Below are 19,768 nucleotides of genomic sequence, written 5' to 3' on the forward strand. Positions count from 1 at the left end.
GGCTGCCCCTTCTCGTGTCCTCCCGCTAGAGCATGAGCCACGAAAGGGCATGTCTGCTCGGCGGGTACGAATGGCGACGGCGGCAGAAGTTTCCCCCTCAGCCGCGGAGCAAGAAGCGGAGGCGCGGGACGGACGCGAAGGACGCAGCCCCGCCACTGCACCAACCTGCAGGCTGGTGGAATCCGTGGGATGGGAGGGGGCGCGCGCCCCTCAGCTCTCCGTGGCCGCCGCTGCCTGCGTCCCTCCCTCCCTCCTTCCTTCCCTCCCTCCCGCCTCGGCCCCTCCCTCCTTTCTTCCCTGCCCGCCCGAGAATGTGTGTAGCCGCTCTCGGATTTACCCTCCTTTGCTCGAGCTTCTGTCAGCAGCCAGTGCCGCAAAGAGCTGGTTAGGGCTGCGCTGGCAGCGAACTGCAGCTCGACGGGGGGCCAGAGGCTCCTGCCCCAGCTGAGGCTCCCTCCGGCTCATTTTCCCCACCGGGCACTTGGGTGCGCCGTTTCCCTCGAGCCTGCCTGGCGTTTGCCTCCGTCGGGTGTTCCACCCACCCACCCCCGCGCGCCTCCTCGTCGTCGGCGCTTTGTTCTTAAACCCAGCCGCACGCTCGCCGCCTTTCCTCGCGGCTTTCCTCCTGCCGGTGTCTTCTTTGGGTCCGCCGTGGACTTTGCCTTGTCATGTCAAGATGGAAGGCAGGAGCGAGTGGCTCGCCTCCTCGACCCGTCCTGAGGGCTTCGAGCAGATGAGGCTGAAGAGCAGACCCCGGGAACCCTCGCCCAGCCTGACCCGAGTGGGCTCCAACTTCTACAGCGCCGTCAAGCAGCAGGACTACAGTGCCAGCGTCTGGCTGAGAAGGAAAGACAAATTGGAGCATGTAAGCCACTTTTCTTGCTTTCTCCTGAAACGCTAGGCTGATCGCCGTTTCCTTTAAAATCCTTCTTTCGATAAGCCCGCCAGGCGGGTTAATCGACCCATTTTACAGGTGTGAAAGCTGTGAGCCGGAACGGAAACTTCTTGGCGACTTGCGGCGTTTTGGGCTGAGGGAGAATTCGCACCCAGGACTCATAGACGTACTGTGAAGTCAGGATGAGACTAGCTTTTTACTTCGACTAGGCACAAGACCAACTTGATATCTACACTACCTCTCAATCCAGGTTGCCCCTACTTAAACCTACCTCCCAATACCTAAAGTGAATGAAAAACATAGTATCTGGGGACAGCATTTAAATGACAATCCCATGTATGTTGATTGGGGAGCATGTCCCACCTGGATTTACTTCCAAATAAACATATATAGGATTGCATGTGATGTAAATATACTTTATCCAGTATGATGCCCAAATAGTTAGGTCATTGTTCAGTCCTCTCAGAAATGCAAATATTTTTCTGTTTTCATATTCTATGCTTCTCTCTCTCTCTCTCTCTCTCTCTTTTAAACCACTGTCTGCTGCAAACCAGTTTTCACATCTAGCTCTGATGAAGGGATCTAATTGCTGAGAGGTCCTGGAAACTCTGGAATGTTGTAGAACACTTCTCCAACTGAATGCATCCTGCAGTGTTATGATGATTTAGATATAGCTGATTTTTGATTTGCATCCTTTATTTTTATTTATTTAGAAGTATAGACATGCTGTATTCTAGGTATATTTTTTTCTAGATATATTTCTTACATGGCTATGTAAGGTTCTGCAAAGTAGATTTGATTGTGCTGTCAATTCCTGCAGGAATAATGTTAACTAAGGGGTTTAAGGATCAGGAAACAATTGAAGCTATGGCTGGCTGCAATGAATATTTAATGTTGGGTTTAAGGTACTTGGAAATATTCCTGTAGTTCAGAGGTTTTAGAGCAATGGATTGTCATGTTCTTGTGTAGTTTATGGCATTAATGAGTTATATGAATAATGGAACAGCATATTTTGATTTTGATATTAAGTTAAGTATGTACTTGTAGGAAGAAAGGGAGTTTAACTCTAATGCGAAGTTTGTTGCATGTATGTTAGCAGGCAAGGAAATGGTTAAGTTTTATAATGCAGCAGACTTGCTTAAAGGGATGCTGTGTACTGCTCAAAAGAAGGTGAAATAGAGTCCCTGTGTTCCTTATGTGCAATATATGAACAATAAAGGGCTGTTTATGCAAGTTAGTTCCTTGAAAGAAATCACAGTAGAAAAATACACTGACTTTTGTATATAGCTACAGTACATGAACATCACTAGTGCCAAGTGATGTAATCCAAAATACAGGCAAAGGTGCAGTAACTGGAATGGTGAAAGCCTTGCATTCTGACAATATTGTATACCGCTATTTATTTAATAAAGGGATCTGGAAAAAATAAATATCAGTAAATTATAATAGATATCCATGCCCAAATATGGATTGTATTTTAGTAATTTATATCACAGCAGAATGATCAACAGTGGGAAACTCTTGAAATATTCTCAGCAACCTTATAGCAATTTTATATATCTTGAATCAACAGCGGTTCTAATTAGCAGATTAAAGCAAAACTACTGACTTTGCTTCAGTACGTTTAAGTTTGGACAATACATTAGTTACTCTTATGCATCAGTGTTTTAACTAAATGTAGCATATTTATTAACCCTAACCATAAAGAAGAACTAGGTAATTGTAATCGGGTTTGGTTAAAAACACATTTATTATGTGTCTATGTGTATGTATACACAGACACACACACACACACACACCCCTAATATACTTAATCTTGAGCCATGGCAAGATGATTTATTGAAATAAATTTATTGACCTGAGAATATTGCAGTGAATTAAGGTGGATAAACTGACACATAAACTCGGATATTAATGTGATTGTGGTTTTTTAAAAAAAAATTAAGAGTGTAATTCTGTCTGCATAATGGTCATGGCCATTTGAGTTCAGTGATAACTCGGTTTGTTTATTTATTTGGAGGAGTATTCTACATATGTATATTTCTGGAATGGGAAAAATCTGTAAGCATAGATAGTCTCTCACAAAGAATGTACAAACCTTTCTGTAAGTTGTTTCACGACATGCAATAGTTTATAACTGATGCTTTTGTAATTGACAATCTGCTATCAGCCATAGGCAACTTGGTATATTCCAAGTATTTTGGACTACAAATTCCATAAACTCTTGCCATTTGCCCAAGTGGCTGTGTAATTAAGAACGGAAATAAAGAAAAAAATGGAGTGTATTAAGTCATCTACTCCTACTTTAGAGCAACTTTTTATTTTATTTAGATTTAAAACATTTTAATCATTCCAATGTTTAAACATTTCAAAATAGTGCAATTTTTTAAAAAAATAATCTGAACCAATACATGGGGACAATGAATATGCAACCCACCTAGTAATAAATACCTTGTAAATATAATGCATTTTTTAGAAGTTCATGTGAAATGTAGGTAGTAATTGATGACAGTAGGAGTGGTGGTTCAGCATGAAATCCACTTAAGAGGTTTATTGTTGAGTTTAGATTGGGCAGTCTGATTTGGAATTGAAGCCATCTCTGTATATGAGTTATCTGTCTTCCTTCTGTTGGATGAATACAGGAACCAAGCTGAGCACACTTCATCAGCTATTGTACTCATTAAACAGTGGTAGCAGGAAAAACAATATTAGATGAATAGAATAGCATTGATAGGAGGGACGTGACAGTCTGCATTGTTTGCAACATCAGCATTGATATTTATTCCTTGACTCACTTAGTGTTTCTTTAAAAAAAATATCCTTGGAACAAAATACACCCAATTTGATCATGTGGCTGAAATATTACATTCTGATTTCCCTCCTTTTCCTGTGTGCTTAGAGGAGGGGGAAAATCTTGGAGGGGATTCTGGCCACATTATTCTTCAGTTTTAACAACCACCTGCTAGCCATGCACTTAGATAATGCTAGCCATGGAATATGCTGAATTTGAAGGACTTTTTTTTTAATGGCAATCATTTTAATATAGCTGCATCAGTTTTTCCTTATGAATATTTACAAGCCAGAGACATGCACAGGATGGGAGTCATGCAGCATATAATTTTAATACATAAAATAAATAAATCCAATCCTTTCCTCAAAATGATGAAAGCAACATCATGCCATTTTGATACATGTTCCATCCCTTTCATATGTGTAAGAGACATCACGACGTAGGAACAAAGAATATATTCTATATCTCAATGGCACAATGATGTTTCATCATTTGCTGTCCTGGTAATTGCTCCGTAAATATCTATGACTATAAAAATAAAGATGGTCTAAACTTGTGCCATCGTATAGATTTTTTTTTTAAAAAAAATCTTGTGATGGAGAAGAAGCAAAAAATTACTATAATATAGTTTCAATGCCATAAAATTAGTATCCCCTTGTTTTCAGTTCTTAGGTTATAAGAGTGTTTTCAAACTAGACAACATCCAAATGGCATGGATGTATGGATTGAGTGATCCTTGGTGCTCTCTGAGCTTGCTTGTTTTCTTGCAGACGTTTCATTACCCAAACTAGGTAACATTATCTAGTACTAGTCTAGACTAGCAAACAAGCAAGCTCAGAGAGCACAAAGGACTCCTCATGTTAACCCTGAGCTACAAATACTCTCCTTTATTGGTATGGAAATTCCCCAGAATTCTCAGCTAGCGAAGGAATTGTTAGGAATTCTGGGTGTTGGAAATCCATAAGTTGCCCAAGATGGAAAACTTTGCCTTTAGATAAGATGAAGCAGAAAATGAATGAAACACATTCTAAATTAACTTTATGCATCTTTCTTTCTCCATGCTCCATCACTCTGGGACTTCACAATTTTTTGTGTCCCTCTCCATATCACTATGGTTAGGATTGGCATTAATAATTAAAATATAATCTAAATATCAATTGAAAACAGGGATAGGTCCACGAGACTTTACAAATTAACATATTTCATTAAAAGTAAACAAAACAATCAGATTTAAAGCCATATTTTAATAAGTATGAGCTTTTTACCCTGGATTTTCAGTCCATACACAGACCAGGGTTCCTGCAGTTATAGAGTTGTTATATTTTCAAAGTTAAAACATGTTTTAATAGGTGTTTTAAAATTAGTTCTGGTATTAGCCATTTTTGAAACAGAAGAAAAATAGCATCAGCTCTGAATCCAATGTTTATTTTTTTAATAGATGAGGACATCTTTTCATGCTTTATTCATCCTTCCCATGTGTACAGTTATTTAATCCCCAAAATCAGAAAAAACAGTACAGCAAAAAAGAGATGATTCCTTTAGTTGGGCTGCTGTGTGCAACAGAGATAACATGGTTTCTTGCTTTAAATCAGCTCTGTTAGTACTTATCTATAGATATTTTTTCTAACCATGGCTGGAGGATGCCCCATAGTTTTATAGGCAACGTTTTTATGATGATGCTTTCATCTAAACTCCAGGTTATACTGTATTATTTTTCCTCCTTTGTATCAAATGGATAAGTATCAAATCAGATGGTTAGAGCGTTATATAGCATCCGTATTCCATCAAGGCATGATTATTTAGCCTTGTAAGCATGTACAATGAGTTTGACTACAATAGCAGCAACTACAAGAACAATAACATTTCAGCTTCATATAAGACGTGGGAAACGTTTCTTTTCAAAGAAGCATAATTTTACTTGGATTTAGCAAGCTTACTCCGTAGGAAAAAAAAATCTCTCACATAAATTTCCCAAGAATTTATTGAAGCTCATATTGTTAATTATGTTACTGGAGTCACTAGAAGCAATATAAAGTGATGAGGATGCAATCTTTCTATAGATAATTATGTAAATTAAAATAGCTTCTGATTGGATATAGCAAAGCAATTAAATATAATTGATTGGATATAGGAGAAGCTTATGTATCAGTGAGATTGGATATGGAGTGGACTCTATAGATAATAGAGTGGAATAACAAAAAGAATAGTATACTGAGAGAATACAGAGGACATTCCATGAGTTGCCATCTAATCAGTTGAGGTTATGGGTTTTTATTCTTGATTAATGTATTTTATTCTTGTTATGTACAAAATTCCTTATGTGTCCAATCACACCTGGCCAATAAAGAATTCTATTCTATTCTATTATGCTCAATTGGCCATGGTTCAGAGCCTCTGCTTGTTTCTTAATATTATCTCCTTGTTTTATCAACATTCCTTGGCATAGCGGATCCAACAGAGTTGTTTCTCAAATCTCTAAGAAGGTAATTCAGGGAAGGGGATATTTTGCTTTGTTTTACTTGTCTAAATCAGTACCATGCTTTCTTCTACAACTCCACAGGGTTTTTCAAGAAGATGCATTTTGCAACTCCCTATTCCATTTTCCTGCAGCAATCTTTTGTGTTAAAACTGTGAGACATGTTGAGATATACTGTCTTATGCTATATAGCACAGTACTAGTTTTAGGATTTCATGGGTACAGAGTTGGAAGTCCTGCGGTAGCTTTGAGGAGCAATTAATATGGTTCTCTGAGTTCATAGATATTTGCAAGTTATTTACATGCAGGTTGTCTTTGACTTACAACAGTTTGCTTAGTGACCGTTCAAAGTTACAACGGCACTGAAAAAAGTGACTTATGACCATTTTTCACACTTATGACAGTTTCAGCATCCCATGGACATGTGATGTACATTCAGATGCTTGACAGCTGACTCACATTTATGACAATTGTGGTGTCCTGGGGTCCCCTTTTGTAACCTTCTGACAAGCAAAGGGAATCTGGGAAAACCAAGTGTGTCACTAATTTAACAACTATGGTGATTCACTTAACAAACATGGCAAGAAAAATCATAAAATGGGGCAAAACTCACTTAAAAAATTTCCCACTTAACAACATACATTTTGGGCTCAATTGTGATCGTAAATTGAGGAATACATGTATAGCTTTAAACATTGATATACTACATGCTTCAATGTCCTACTTAATTTCATATTTTTACCTATCTCAAAGAATACTTTTAAGGTAATGAGCTGGAAAAAGTAGGTGAGAAATACTGTGTTATTCTTAGGTTTTTGGGAAGATGTGCTGAGTTGATACGCTTTACCTTAGCCAGAATATATTGCTGAATATACGTTGATCTTTCAGTTTTGTAACAAGTACAGGTAGACCTCGAGTTACAACCACAATTTAGCCAAAAAGTTTTGTTGCTAAGTCAGTTTGCCCCATTTTAGGACTTTTCTTGCCAGAGTTCTTAAGTGAATCTTTGCATTTGTTACATTAGTAATACAGTTGTTAAGTGAATCTGGATTCCCCATTGAGTTTGCTTCAGAAGGTCGCAAAAGCTGATCACATGATCCTGGGACACTGCAGCTGTCATAAACCTGAACCTCTTGCCAAACATCTGAATCGTGATCATGGGGATGCAACGGTTGTAAGTGTGAAAAACAATAAGTCACATTTTTCAGGACAGGTCGCAGTCGGTGTTGGTCGTAGGGCAGAGGTCGACCCCTAGGCCCCTTAATTATGGGGTGCCGCAGGGTTCAGTCCTGTCCCCCCTCCTGTTTAACATCTACATGAAGCCGCTGGGTGAGATCATTCGGCGGCACGGGATAAAATATCACCAGTACGCGGATGATACACAGTTGTATCTGTCCGCCCCGTGCCAACTCAGCGAAGCGGTTGACGTGATGTGTCAGTGCCTGGAGGCTGTTAGGGTCTGGATGGGGGTAAACAGGCTTGCATTCAATCCTGACAAGACCGAGTGGCTTGTGTTTTTCCCTCCCAATAATTGGCCATGTATTCCATCTCTCAGGCTGGGGGGTGAAATTATATGCCCCTCAGACAGGGTTCGCAATTTGGGAGTCCTCCTGGACCCACAGCTGACTTTAGAACATCATTTGTCGGCTGTGACCAGGGGGGCATTTGCCCAGGTTCGCCTGGTGCACCAATTGTGTCCCTACCTGAACCGAAAGGCTCTCGCAACAGTCACTCACGCCCTTGTGACCTCAAGACTGGACTACTGCAATGCGCTCTACATGGGGCAGCCCTTGAAGAGCATTCGGAGACTTCAGCTTGTCCAGAATGCAGCCACGCGAGCGATTGTGGGTGCACCTCGGTACACCCACGTTACACCTATCCTCCGCAAGCTGCACTGGCTGCCTATCGGTCTCCGGATACGCTTCAAGGTGCTAGTTGTCACTTATAAAGCCCTACATAGTATTGGACCTGGGTACTTGGTACTTCTGCCAATTACCTCCCAAAGACCTATTAGATCCCACAGATTAGGCCTCCTCCGAATTCCATCCGCCGGCCAATGCCGATTGTCGACCACCCGGAGGAGGGCCTTCTGTGTGGCTGCTCTGGCCCTCTGGAATGATCTCCCCATGGAGATCCGGACCCTCACCACCCTCCAGGCTTTCCGCAAAGCCGTCAAGACCTGGCTGTTCCGACAGGCCTGGGGCTGATGAGTTCCCATCCCCACTCGAATTGTGTGGCTGTTGACTGTTTTTAAATTGTTTCCGTATTTTGTTTGCTTGCCTTTTGCTTTTTTCTGTATTATTCCCTCCCCTTTTGGTTTGTTAGCCGCCTTGAGTCCCTCCGGGAATAGGGCGGCATACAAGTGTAATGAACCTTGAAACCTTCAGTGCTATTATAACTTTGAACAGTCACTAAATGAACTGTTGTAAGTCCAGGAGTACCTGTATATACAAGGCTATGTTATATTCCAAAACTGTCTATGTCTATGCACATGAAGGTATTATCAAACTTTTTATAGTTATTGAATTCCCCTTTTGTCCCGATCAAATATTCAAGAAATACTTGATGTTTATCTTAGGAATTAGGCAATAATCCATAAAATAAAGTTTTGTAACTTTTTCATATTCAGTAGTTATCATCACAGTACTGATGATAACAATTATGAGATTAAAATATACGATATTAATGGTCCAGGAGCTACATCTTTTATTGTATAAATGTACTACTACACACATAAAATGGGACTCTTCCCATTCCTTATCTCTTCACTTTCTATATCTCATATGCACTCTTTAAGGGCGTGGATGACTGTTGTTCCCAATTTATTTATCTAGTTTTTATTTTATTTATCCCATTTTTAATTATGCTGAGTTGTGCTATACAACAAAGACAACCAACAGTGAGAGAGACGCAGAGAGTAAATAAAATAAAAACATACATCATTTAAATGACTCAAATGAGCAAAGTGATGAGTGAACTATCTAAGGCTGAAAACTGCCTGTTTACTGTTCATTACAATCAAACTGCCAGATAAGCTGCTTTAACCTTATGAATATTTTAATGGCTTTGAGGAAGAATTCAACATTGAAGAGACTCGGGAAGCAAAATGAGATAAAAGGCAAAATGAGATAAGGTAGACCAAGCTGGAGAATTCCCCCCCCCCAATGACATGGGGAATATGTGAGGGAAGATTAATTTAGATCAAGTTGCATGGGATATGATCAGGTGAGAGATGAGTAGAAATTTTAAGGAATATTGGGATTCTCTGGGTGAGGCTGAGTGATGGTCTCGATAGCAAAGTGGTGGGGAAGAGGAGAGAAACTATTAGCCAAGTTGGACTGACTTGAATCAATTAGTCAATCAATCAATCAATCAATCTGTTAGTAGTAAGTAAGAATTACGGTATGTGTACATACAGTACACATTCGTGACCTGACAAATGCGTGCCCGACAACAGTGCGCCGTCAAAATCGCAGTGACAAGACCGTGATGTCGACAGTGCACCCACAAAGGTGCGCCGACAAAAGAGCACCGACAGAAGCGCGATTAGGGTTAAGGTAAGGGTTAGGGTAAGGGTAAGGGTTAGGGTTAGGTTCAGGGTTAGGTTTAGGGTTAGGTTTAGGGTTAGGTTTAGGGTTAGGTTTAGGGTTAGGTTTAGGGTTAGGTTTAGGGTTTGGTTTAGAACGCGCTTCTGTCGGTGCGCTGTTGTAGGCGTGCTTCTGCGATCATTCGTCGGTGCCATTTCGAACTTGCGGTTTTATCGCCGCAGTTTCGTTGGCACGCTTTTGTCGAGCGGCATTTGTTAGTGAACCGTACACATTGTCTTGCTCATTTCATAAGCTCTTTCAGGTTGATCATGAAAAAGGTTTCTAGAAATAATGAATACAGAAACTAAAACATACCAGAATGTCTAATGCAATTACTTGCTCCCTACAAAAATATAGCCTCATTTCTGAGTGCTCACTTATCTTGGCTTTTTATCTGCAAATAAAGTGAGCTTTATCTTTAGGTAAGTAGGACAAGCAGATTTCTCCCCCTGGAAAGTGCAATAATAGGCTACTTCATTTTCAAGAGGTTTTCAGATGAGACAAGGGATTGGATGTCCTAGATATGATCCCAAATAATAGGAAAACGGTAGTAGAAAAGATAAAAGCCTTGGAAACTTTGGAAGGAACTGCTATATCATCTTGGAAAGTAAAATATTAGAGAAAGAGAAATTTTAGCATAAAACACACTGGATCCAGGAGAACCAATTTTAACAAGGTTAAAGAAATACTAAGGATTGCATGGGCAGAAATCGTTCAGATAAAATAAATTCAGGGGAGTTGGAAACTTGTAAAATATAAGCTACAGAAAGCACTGTTGCATGCCATTCCAATAAGAATAAAAGGGGTGTTGCTTAGCAAACCTTTGTAGGTAATAAGGACGTTTCAGCTAAACTGAATATCTTTCTCTGCCATTGCACCTGCCATCTGGAACATCTTACTTCCTGAAGTGTGATCAAGATGAGTGGCTAATAAATTTCACAAATAAAAATAAAATAAATAAAATAAAGCTATCATGCATGGAAAAGGAAGGCTGGTTTCATTTATCTTATTTGAGCAGCTCAAAACTTAAACATAAAATAACAAATAAATAGTTGGAATAGAAAACATTAAACAAGATGGTAGATCTGGCCAGAAACAACAAAACATATATTACACACCCAGCAAGGGGCTACAATCACACTTGCCCAGAGCTAGCTTTTGAGATCCTCCGGAATGTCAGAGTGAGAGTCACCTGTATTCCAAAGAGAAGCCTATTCCAGAGGGGAGGTGCTGTGACAGAAAAAGCATAGTAGTGGGGTGCTGATAGTTGGCAGTGTTTAATTAAAAGAACCTGGAGCATGCCAACCCTGTCAGATTGAATTGACAATCATCCAGGGACATAGGAAGTCCCTCAAGTAACAAGGTCTTATACCATGCAGGGTTGTATAGATTGCAACTAGCACTATGAATCACACCTGACAAACAGGGTAGCTTGTGAAGTAAAGTAGTAACATAGGCACGCCAATCATTGCCCATGTTGCTGCATTCTGGACCAGTTGACGCTTCTGAGTGGTCTTTAAGGACAACTCCGTAGAGAGCATGTTACAATAATCGAGATTAGGGCATGAGTGTCTGTCTGAAAAATGATCTGATTTAAGAAAGGCTGAAACTGGTGAACCAGATGAAGTTGTGCAAAGACCAACAGATTTCCCCCTATTCTTGAAGCTGCAGGTTAGAGATGGAGTATTTCCAGATTTAGATGGTTCTAACATCTACAGTAATGTGGTCTTTTCTTCCCCAGCCTGAAAACTATAATACTAGATTCCATCACTCTGCAGAGGGGTTGATTTGATGACTTTAAGGGTATTTCCAACACATTCTGTGACATGGCTCAGCACAGTTATGTGCAACTCCTCAAGCTGTCACCAGGTTGTAATTGTTGATAGGCAAGAAAAAGCCCATTTCTTTTCTTTATATGAACCTTTACTGTTAAACTTAAACAAGCTAGTTCAGTACAGTATTTTTTTTTTAAGTTTCTCATGTCTGATTTTTTCTTTTGGCTTATCCCTATGCTCTGGAATTGTCAGGAATTACTTTTTTCCTTGGAAAGTATATAAATATATTGATCATGACATAAACAACCATTCCCGTTTTAATTGCTGCAGCTTCTATAATTTTTTGAAATCTCATCTAATTAATTATTGTCATATATTAGTGAAGTTTTTGTGTCTTTTTAGGCAAGGTAAGTATACATGAGAAGATCTGGATGTTAAGTCATATTCAGGAAAAAAGTTCGGATAAGTATAATTAATATTTTGGTCCTTTTAAAAAAAGAGACTGATTATTAAGCTATTTAATATTGACATATATTAATAAGTATGCTTTTTTGCAAGACATATACAACATTGTTAAAACATTTTTTAAAAATATGGATTTTGAAATTAACATCATTTTTGACAAGTTTAAAAAGGATTCTGCTATTTGGTAAATAACAAATAATAACCAATCATTTAAAAAAATATATAATATGTTGTTTATTTTTAAATCCAGTTTCCATGTGGTTCATTATGTAAGGTAAGTTTAAAGTTATAAAAATATCTGCAGTTTCCTCTTCATATGAATGAATATTAAGCTACAGTTGGTTTATCATGAAGTGTCCATAGAGGAACTAGTAAGTATTTCCTTTCTAATTACTTAGAAATACCATGTTCTAGTCATATTGGACTGATATCAGATTCTTTGTGTTTCTTGGACTTTCTCTAAAATTTAAAAACACTTGAATCATTTACAGATCAAGAATTTGTTGCTTGTTAATAATAATTTGCCACCCTTTCTTTAAAATAAATTTAATGAATAATAAAAATTAACAAAAGAAAGAATAATAAGTGCAACAGAAAAAAAGTAAAGAAAGAATATAGTAAAGAAGATAAGAAATATATTAAAAGTGATTTCCACCCTTCATCACACAAAGTATAAGCAATTTTAGTAACTTTTCAGCTTCTCTTAATTTATAACAAATGATTTCTTCATTCAATGTCCCATCTCTTATCTCTAAACAAACCATAAAGCATTGTCACATCAGTGGTAGTATCAGCAAAAGCCCATTAAGGAAATAGCAAACTTGATCAAGTAAACCAAATTTATATTCCTTTCATTTTTCTTCTAACAATCTTAATCTTTATTTAATTAATATCAAATACTTTTTCATTTTTTAATTTCTTCTCACAAGATTCTTTAAGCTTTAACACACTTCTTTTGTAAATTCAATTATTCAGGACACTCGGTTGGTTTATTATTTGTAATTCCCGTTTGATTTTTAAAGCACCAAGCTTATGTATGTCCAAGGAAACCTTCATTCCTTCATGGTTGTGACTTTTCATAGAAGTCTCTCCAGTCTGCCATCTCCTTCTCCAAAGCTGATAGCTTCCAGATGTATACAAGATCAGAATTCTTATCAAATTATTGACGCAAAAATATAAAGAGTGCTTCTGCTTTTATTTCATTTTTATTCATCACTTCAACACAGATTCCTGTGCAGAAAGTTATAAATATGTAAAGCAGTATGTGATATGAGCAATAAATTTGTGTCATGTTGTCTTGCAAAGGCTATGCACCCATACTTTATCATAAACTTGCAAATTAGTAAAGTACAGTTTATTCAAAGAGCTTCCTTCAATGCTAATTTTAGTCTGATTTACAGACAGTAATAAAGATTATTATAGTTGTTCTAATAGTCCCATGAAAATAGCTGATACACAAATGCCATCTTAATATAGTCACAATTCTTTCATTATATCTTCAAATTGTATTTTTTAGTAAAGTCAAAAGAAAAGCATCCCTTAATAAAGTAACAAGATCACTACTGAAGGAAGAAAGAGTGCTCACTGATTACATTTTGTGTCATCTCAGTTTACCCAGTAGAAAATGAAGACTATAAAAACAAACAACATAGCAACTACTTCATTCTTCTTAAAAGTTTTAACGTTAATCACAATATGGTCAACTGATTTCTTTAGTATAATTTAGGAAAAGCAATAGTCAGCACAAAGATGACAACAACACTGCATGTTGATATTTCCTTACCTGAAATATATTTTATGCATGGTTTATTAAATGTGCTGTGCCCAACTGGCTTTTTTTGTAACCCAGCCTAGAATTAGCAATGAAGGACACTATATAAATCTCTTCAAATAAATAAGCAGAAAGTGTTTGTATGAATTGCGTAAGTGAAACAATCTCTTTGCAAGGACAATACATGCTAAAGGAAGGAGCAGTAGAGTGGAAAATGAATCCTACTGCCTGGATTCATATAGCTATGATCCATAAAACATAGTGGCTGGGCTTGCACAATATTTCCAGTCAAAATCAAAGAAGCTACATTATAATGTCTGAACTCAAAGCATGATAGGTTAATGGCACACAAAGACACAAAGAATTCAGAACTGCATGCCCACTGCGCTTTCAAACACATTGGATGATCTTGTACTAGATTTTAATATTTACTTCCTTTTTTTTACAAGGTACTGGAAAATAGAACAAAAAGACAAATACAAAGAAATTGAAACCAAATATGAAATAAAAAGTATGAAAAACAAGGAGCCCTTCTGAAAAGAGTTCCTTTAATAACATTAAATGAGATGAGTTCAGAGGGAGTAAGCCTAAATCCCCAAATGTGAGACAATGTGGAAAGAAAAAGCTCCCCAAGCATAAATAGCGAAGTTAAGGCCCAGCAGAAATGGAGCTAGTATAAAAGCAGAGTCTATGACTAATAGAAAAAGTAACGTTGAAGTTTGTGAGATCTCCTACATTTGTCCAAGGAAGATATCCAGAGGAAACAAACTTCAAAACTGAGTGCCTGCCTTTTAGTGGTAAATATCTAAAAGGGCAAAAGCATTAAGTGAGGGAGGAGGAGGATGCGGACCAGTTCTGGAGTTGTTTTGGTACAGCATGATCTGGTGATACTGTGTGTAACTGGGAGGGGAAAAAACCCACAGTTGAAGACCCAGCAGGAACAAGAGGATCCAAGAGAGATCAGTAGAGGGAACTGGCTGGTGGAAAGGAAAGCCTTAACAGAACAGATCAGAGGTCATCAAGGTCAGCTTGACAAAGAAGCCAGAGTTATTTTGTCTCCTTCCTTGGGTAGAAGCAAGCTCCAAAGGGAAGGCATAAAAAGAAGCTGTGTGAGAGAGGGGAAGATAGAGTGAAACAGATAAAATAAAGATCCACTTGAAATGGTCTGAATAAAATTGTATAGTGTGTTAAGCTAGGAGCACTGTATATATTAAATAAAGAGCAAAGACTGTGAGATCTAGTCCCTCTTCAGGAAAAAAGCCAGCTGGGTGATTTTGGGCCAGCCATCCTCTCGCAACTCTAAGAAGGAGGCAATGGCAAACCATTTCTGACATCTTGCCAAAAAAACTGCAGGAAGTTGCAAGGAGTCAACACTGACCCAATCAATTAATCAATAGCTAAGAAAGAAAGAATTGTATGTGCATATCTGAAAAATTCCTACACAGGATCATGTGGTTGAGCCTTTGAATTTCATCAGAAAAGATTAAATTTAAGACTGTGACTGAAAAGATTCCAAGTCTCAATATATAATTTAGTTTCACCTTCTTTAAATTATTTTAACTGTATTTAGACAATAACAATATTATACCCAAATAGGAGAACCATACAACAAACCTTAATCATTTGTGTCAGAATATATCTCCAATGTAAAAAGATTCATACCCATCCATTTTAAAACATCAAACACAAAAAATAAACTTTTGATGAATTAATCTCACCTTAATTCACAAAGTTAATAGAAAATGTATTTAAAATCAAAGCCATTGATTTGTCATTACAGCATTTATAGCTCAAGAGTTTCAAGAGTACTTTATCACCTTTGTGTAGAAATAAATGGTAAACGTAAGATTTTTTTCAACAGAAAAAGTTATGTTAAACTTCCCATAGCTTCACAATACATTGGATGATCTTGTACTAGATTTTAATATTTTAATATTTAATATTTTTAAGATTTTAATATGAGGATAAAATTTAGAGGAAAATATGCCACTCCTTTTAGGAAGGATAATATATAAATGCAATAAAATAAATTAGGAAGAATGTAAACAAGAGTTGATTATAAAGACTTTTTGTGTTTGATATGAATAACAGAGTAAGAGTTGGAAGAGACTTGGAGGTCTTCTGGTCCAGTCCCCTTCTCAAGCAGAAAAACCCATACAATTTCAGACAAATGGTTGTCCAATCTCTTCTTTAAAACTTCCAGTGTTGGAATACTCACAACCTCTGGAGGCAAGTCATGCCACTGATTAATTGTTCTAACTATCAATAAATTTCTTCTTAGTTCTAGGTTGGTTCTCTCCTTGATTAGTTTCCATCCATTAGGCTGGAAACTGGAATAGGCAAAGTCATGTGGGATCTTCCCTAGGCCACTCTCTTTTGTTTCCACCCCATAGTATGGATCCTTGTCTCACATGCAATGTAGTCTGTGGATCCTCTGCACTGTTTCTACTGCTTCAGGCTGGGACACAGGAATGTGGGAAAGAGGAATGACGTGGAAGGGAACAAATATCTCTAGACAGAATGAAAAAGACTGGAGACAAGCACTATGCAGACAGTAAGTTGGAGGAAAGGGGCTATTTCTATGCATTGCAGAACTAGAATATTTGGCAGCTTTCAGCAAGATTGCAGGAAGCCTGGGATTACTTTAGCAGGCATGGAGCTTTTGCTTTGAGGTGGACCTCATGGAGCATATTATATGGATTCAAGCTGATAGAGGAGGCTGTGGTGCTATTGTTTAGTGGAGAAATACAGATTCAGCATATAGGAGGTTCAATATCAAGAAGAAGGTCCATGGAAGTAGACTATACCAATGCCAAATAATGTGACAATCAAAATAGAAACAATTTCCCCGAAAACACTATTACTAAAGAAAGGACATCCTTTAAGAAGCTCATTATTCTTTAAATTGCAGGACACTTGAATGGATGCATTATGTATAGAGATATTTCTAAAGTTGGCTAGAATTATACTCAGTATATCTGATACAAATCCTAGGGAAAATCTATCTATATGTTTGCTAAAATTGCCATACATTAAATGGCACATAGTCATCAATCTGATGTAGTGGGGATGAACAAAATCTGCCAAACTCAGCAACTGTTTTAGCTAACTTAATAAAACTTATTTGAAAAACTAATAATTTGAACTATGTTCAATATAATATTAAGTTTTTTTTCCAAATCTGATTTGCTTTTATGATATTGTCACTTTCAGAAAACTGGTTCTATATGCTGGCATGATAAATACATTTGACTGATAATTTCATTTCATTGTTAATTTCATTAAAATACCATGGTACATAGTTACTATACAATTCATTTTCTCTACTGCACTGGTCTAATTTCTTGGTGAAGTAGATGGAGAAAGAAAGGGTCATCTTTAATATGCCAAAACAATAAACAGAAATATCTGCATTATTCAGAGACTTGATTTTCATTCATTCATTTATATAATGCATTCAATTTCTATAGTGACCCATCTCAAATAAGTGATCCATGGCAGTGAACAATCATAAAACAACTAAAAATAGTTACAGCATAGTACAGAATTTAATATATATGACAGCCAAGAAACAAACACCATCATAGATGTCAATACAGGAAACTGCGCCCTTTCCATCCTTGGCAGAAAGCTTTGTGAAAGGCCAATGGAGTTGGGCTCAAGTCATCCTCAACTCTGAAGGAAGAATGTTTCAGAAGGCAGAGATTATGGCAGATAAGACTAGTCCTTGCTAGCTGACTTTCCTTGTCTGACATGATCCATAGCATGCCCAACCATGTAGACAAAATTAGACCAGTAGAAACCACAGGGATAACATTTTAATTGGAAATGAGCACCCCCTCTAGTACTACTTAAACTACAGTCAAAAATAAATAGCAGATGTGCTCTTTTTCTCCTTGGGGTGAATCTATTGTGTAAGCAAAAAAAAATACTTTGTGTAACACTGTGTGTGTGTGTGTATTGTGTGTTTGTGTATGTCACATTACATACACACATACACACTTGCATACACTACTAAGTTGATCAGTTATCAGTTATCAGTTGCGTTTATTTATAGGCCGCCCTTTTCCCTGAGGGGACTCAGGGCGGCTAACAACTTATGGGAGGGGAAGACGTACAATAACATAAAAATACAATATAAAGTTAAGATCAAACAACATTCCTTCAATATTCGGGCGGGGGCAAACTATGGTCTTTACCCCCAGGCCTGGCGGGATAGCCAGATCTTGAGGGCTGTGCGGAAGGTCTGAAGGGTGGTGAGGGTACGAATCTCCACGGGGAGATCGTTCCAGAGGGTCGGAGCTGCTACAGAAAAGGCTCTCCTCCGCGTAGTTGCCAGCCGACACTGGCTGGCAGATGGCACTCGGAGGAGGCCTAATCTGTGGGATCTTATGGGTCGAGAGGAGGTAATTGGCAGAAGGCGGTCTCCCAAGTACGCAGATCCACTACGCAGATCCACTGATGATTGTGCATATCAATTAGCTACATCATAAACTACGCAGATCCACTGATGATTGTGCATATCAATTAGCTACATCATAAACAGCCAATACTTTAAATAGAAGTATCTAGCAATATTTTATAAATGAAAAGTCAATCCTTCAGTATGACATGCTATTCCTCTAGCTTTCTGGACTATATATACAGGTTAATTTTCACAACAGTATGTATGAAACAAGGAAACCAGAATGACATAGATTACACAAATGTGTAAATGATAAATTTATCTGCTGCTCCCATTCCCTAATTTCAAATTAGGCAGCAGCCCCAAGGAAGAATATTTTAATGGTACTGTTTTTCAGTAACAGATTATTCTTCCCAAACAGCTAGTTATTCCTGCCATGGGAGTATTTAAATATTCCATAGGAAATACTTTAGCTCCAGAGGAGGTAATTAATATATATCATAGATACATAGAGACATATGGAAAAGCATGATGAATTGTGACTATATTTGTTATCTAAAAATTGAGAGAGAGAGAGAGAGAGAGAGAGAGAGAGAGAGAGAGAGATATCACTTTAAAGATTTCACAATGGAACATAAATTTGATGTTATATAAGAGAGTGGGAAAAACTATCAGGTGTAGAAGTGTACTGCTCAAATTGTAGCTTCCATCCTTCTGAGGTTGATAAAAGAAGGACCCAGATTGTTGGGGGGCAATATGCTGACTCTGTAAACAGCTTAGAGAGGGCTGTAAAGCACTGTGAAGCAGTAAATCTAAGTGCTATTGCTATTAAGTATTCACATGTTTTATAAATGTCTGTTGCGAGTAGATGTAGAACTTAGTTATTTTCTGGATTTTGTATGTGTGTGTGTGTATAAAAGTTAAAATTATTTTCTTGTAGGATACTCCATGTGACACACACACACACACACACACACACACACACACACACACAGAGAATATATATGTGGAGGAGGAGACATAATAGAGAATGGATAAGAGAAAGAATAACTGAAATGGGAAGGAAGGAATGAGAAAAAGAAGAGGGAATGAGCTAAGATGGATGGATATGAGCTAAGCAGAAGACATAATTATGTAGGGAAGGAAAGTGGAAGATAAAAATCTCTATTTACCTGTTAAATTTATCAGGTAACAGTGCCTCTTGAGCCTGTTCAAGCTAATCTTCAGACTAATCTTTGAAAGCTTTTGTGCTTTTCTGTATTGTTTCTGAAGCTTTTTACATTTTGTGTTCTTTTATTTTCAGCAGCTTGTTCTGTTATTGGGAAACTTAAGATGGCTTCCCATTCAGAAATAATTATTTGCAGAAAAATTAACCTTCCTATCAATAAATTAAGTATCTTTGTTTTATTTTAATTGTATTTTTATTCTGTTAACCATCTTCATCCTCTTGTTGGATAGAAAAGCTATGTAAAAGTAATATAATAAGGGGAAATTTATGATGAAGGAGGAAAGCAGAAAGAACAATTCCAGATTTCGCAAATCTTATCTCCTCTGAGGGATGCACTCTAATAAGCTTCTCAAGTTTTTTTCCTGATTTGGTTTG

General features: G+C 37.7%; 1 protein-coding gene across 3 annotated transcripts in view; it reads left to right on the forward strand.

Moving 5' to 3' along the window:
• Nucleotides 1-422: 422 nt before the first annotated feature.
• PLD5 (phospholipase D family member 5) overlaps nucleotides 423-19,768 on the forward strand; it is a 109,894-nt gene continuing 90,548 nt past the window's right edge. The window contains exon 1 of one of the 3 annotated variants that reach the window (XM_087718036.1): nucleotides 423-865. In XM_087718036.1, coding sequence (XP_087574162.1) covers nucleotides 677-865 — 189 coding nt within the window. In that variant the 5' untranslated portion in view covers nucleotides 423-676. The remainder of the gene's footprint in view (nucleotides 866-19,768) is intronic. The other 2 variants (XM_087718035.1, XM_087718038.1) reach the window with 2 other exon arrangements.

This window comes from Thamnophis sirtalis, unplaced genomic scaffold (genome assembly GCF_051295495.1).
Source record: "Thamnophis sirtalis isolate CommonGarterSnake01/CBP01778 unplaced genomic scaffold, rThaSir2_p1.2 scaffold_6, whole genome shotgun sequence".
NCBI classification, from domain to species: domain Eukaryota; kingdom Metazoa; phylum Chordata; class Lepidosauria; order Squamata; family Natricidae; genus Thamnophis; species Thamnophis sirtalis.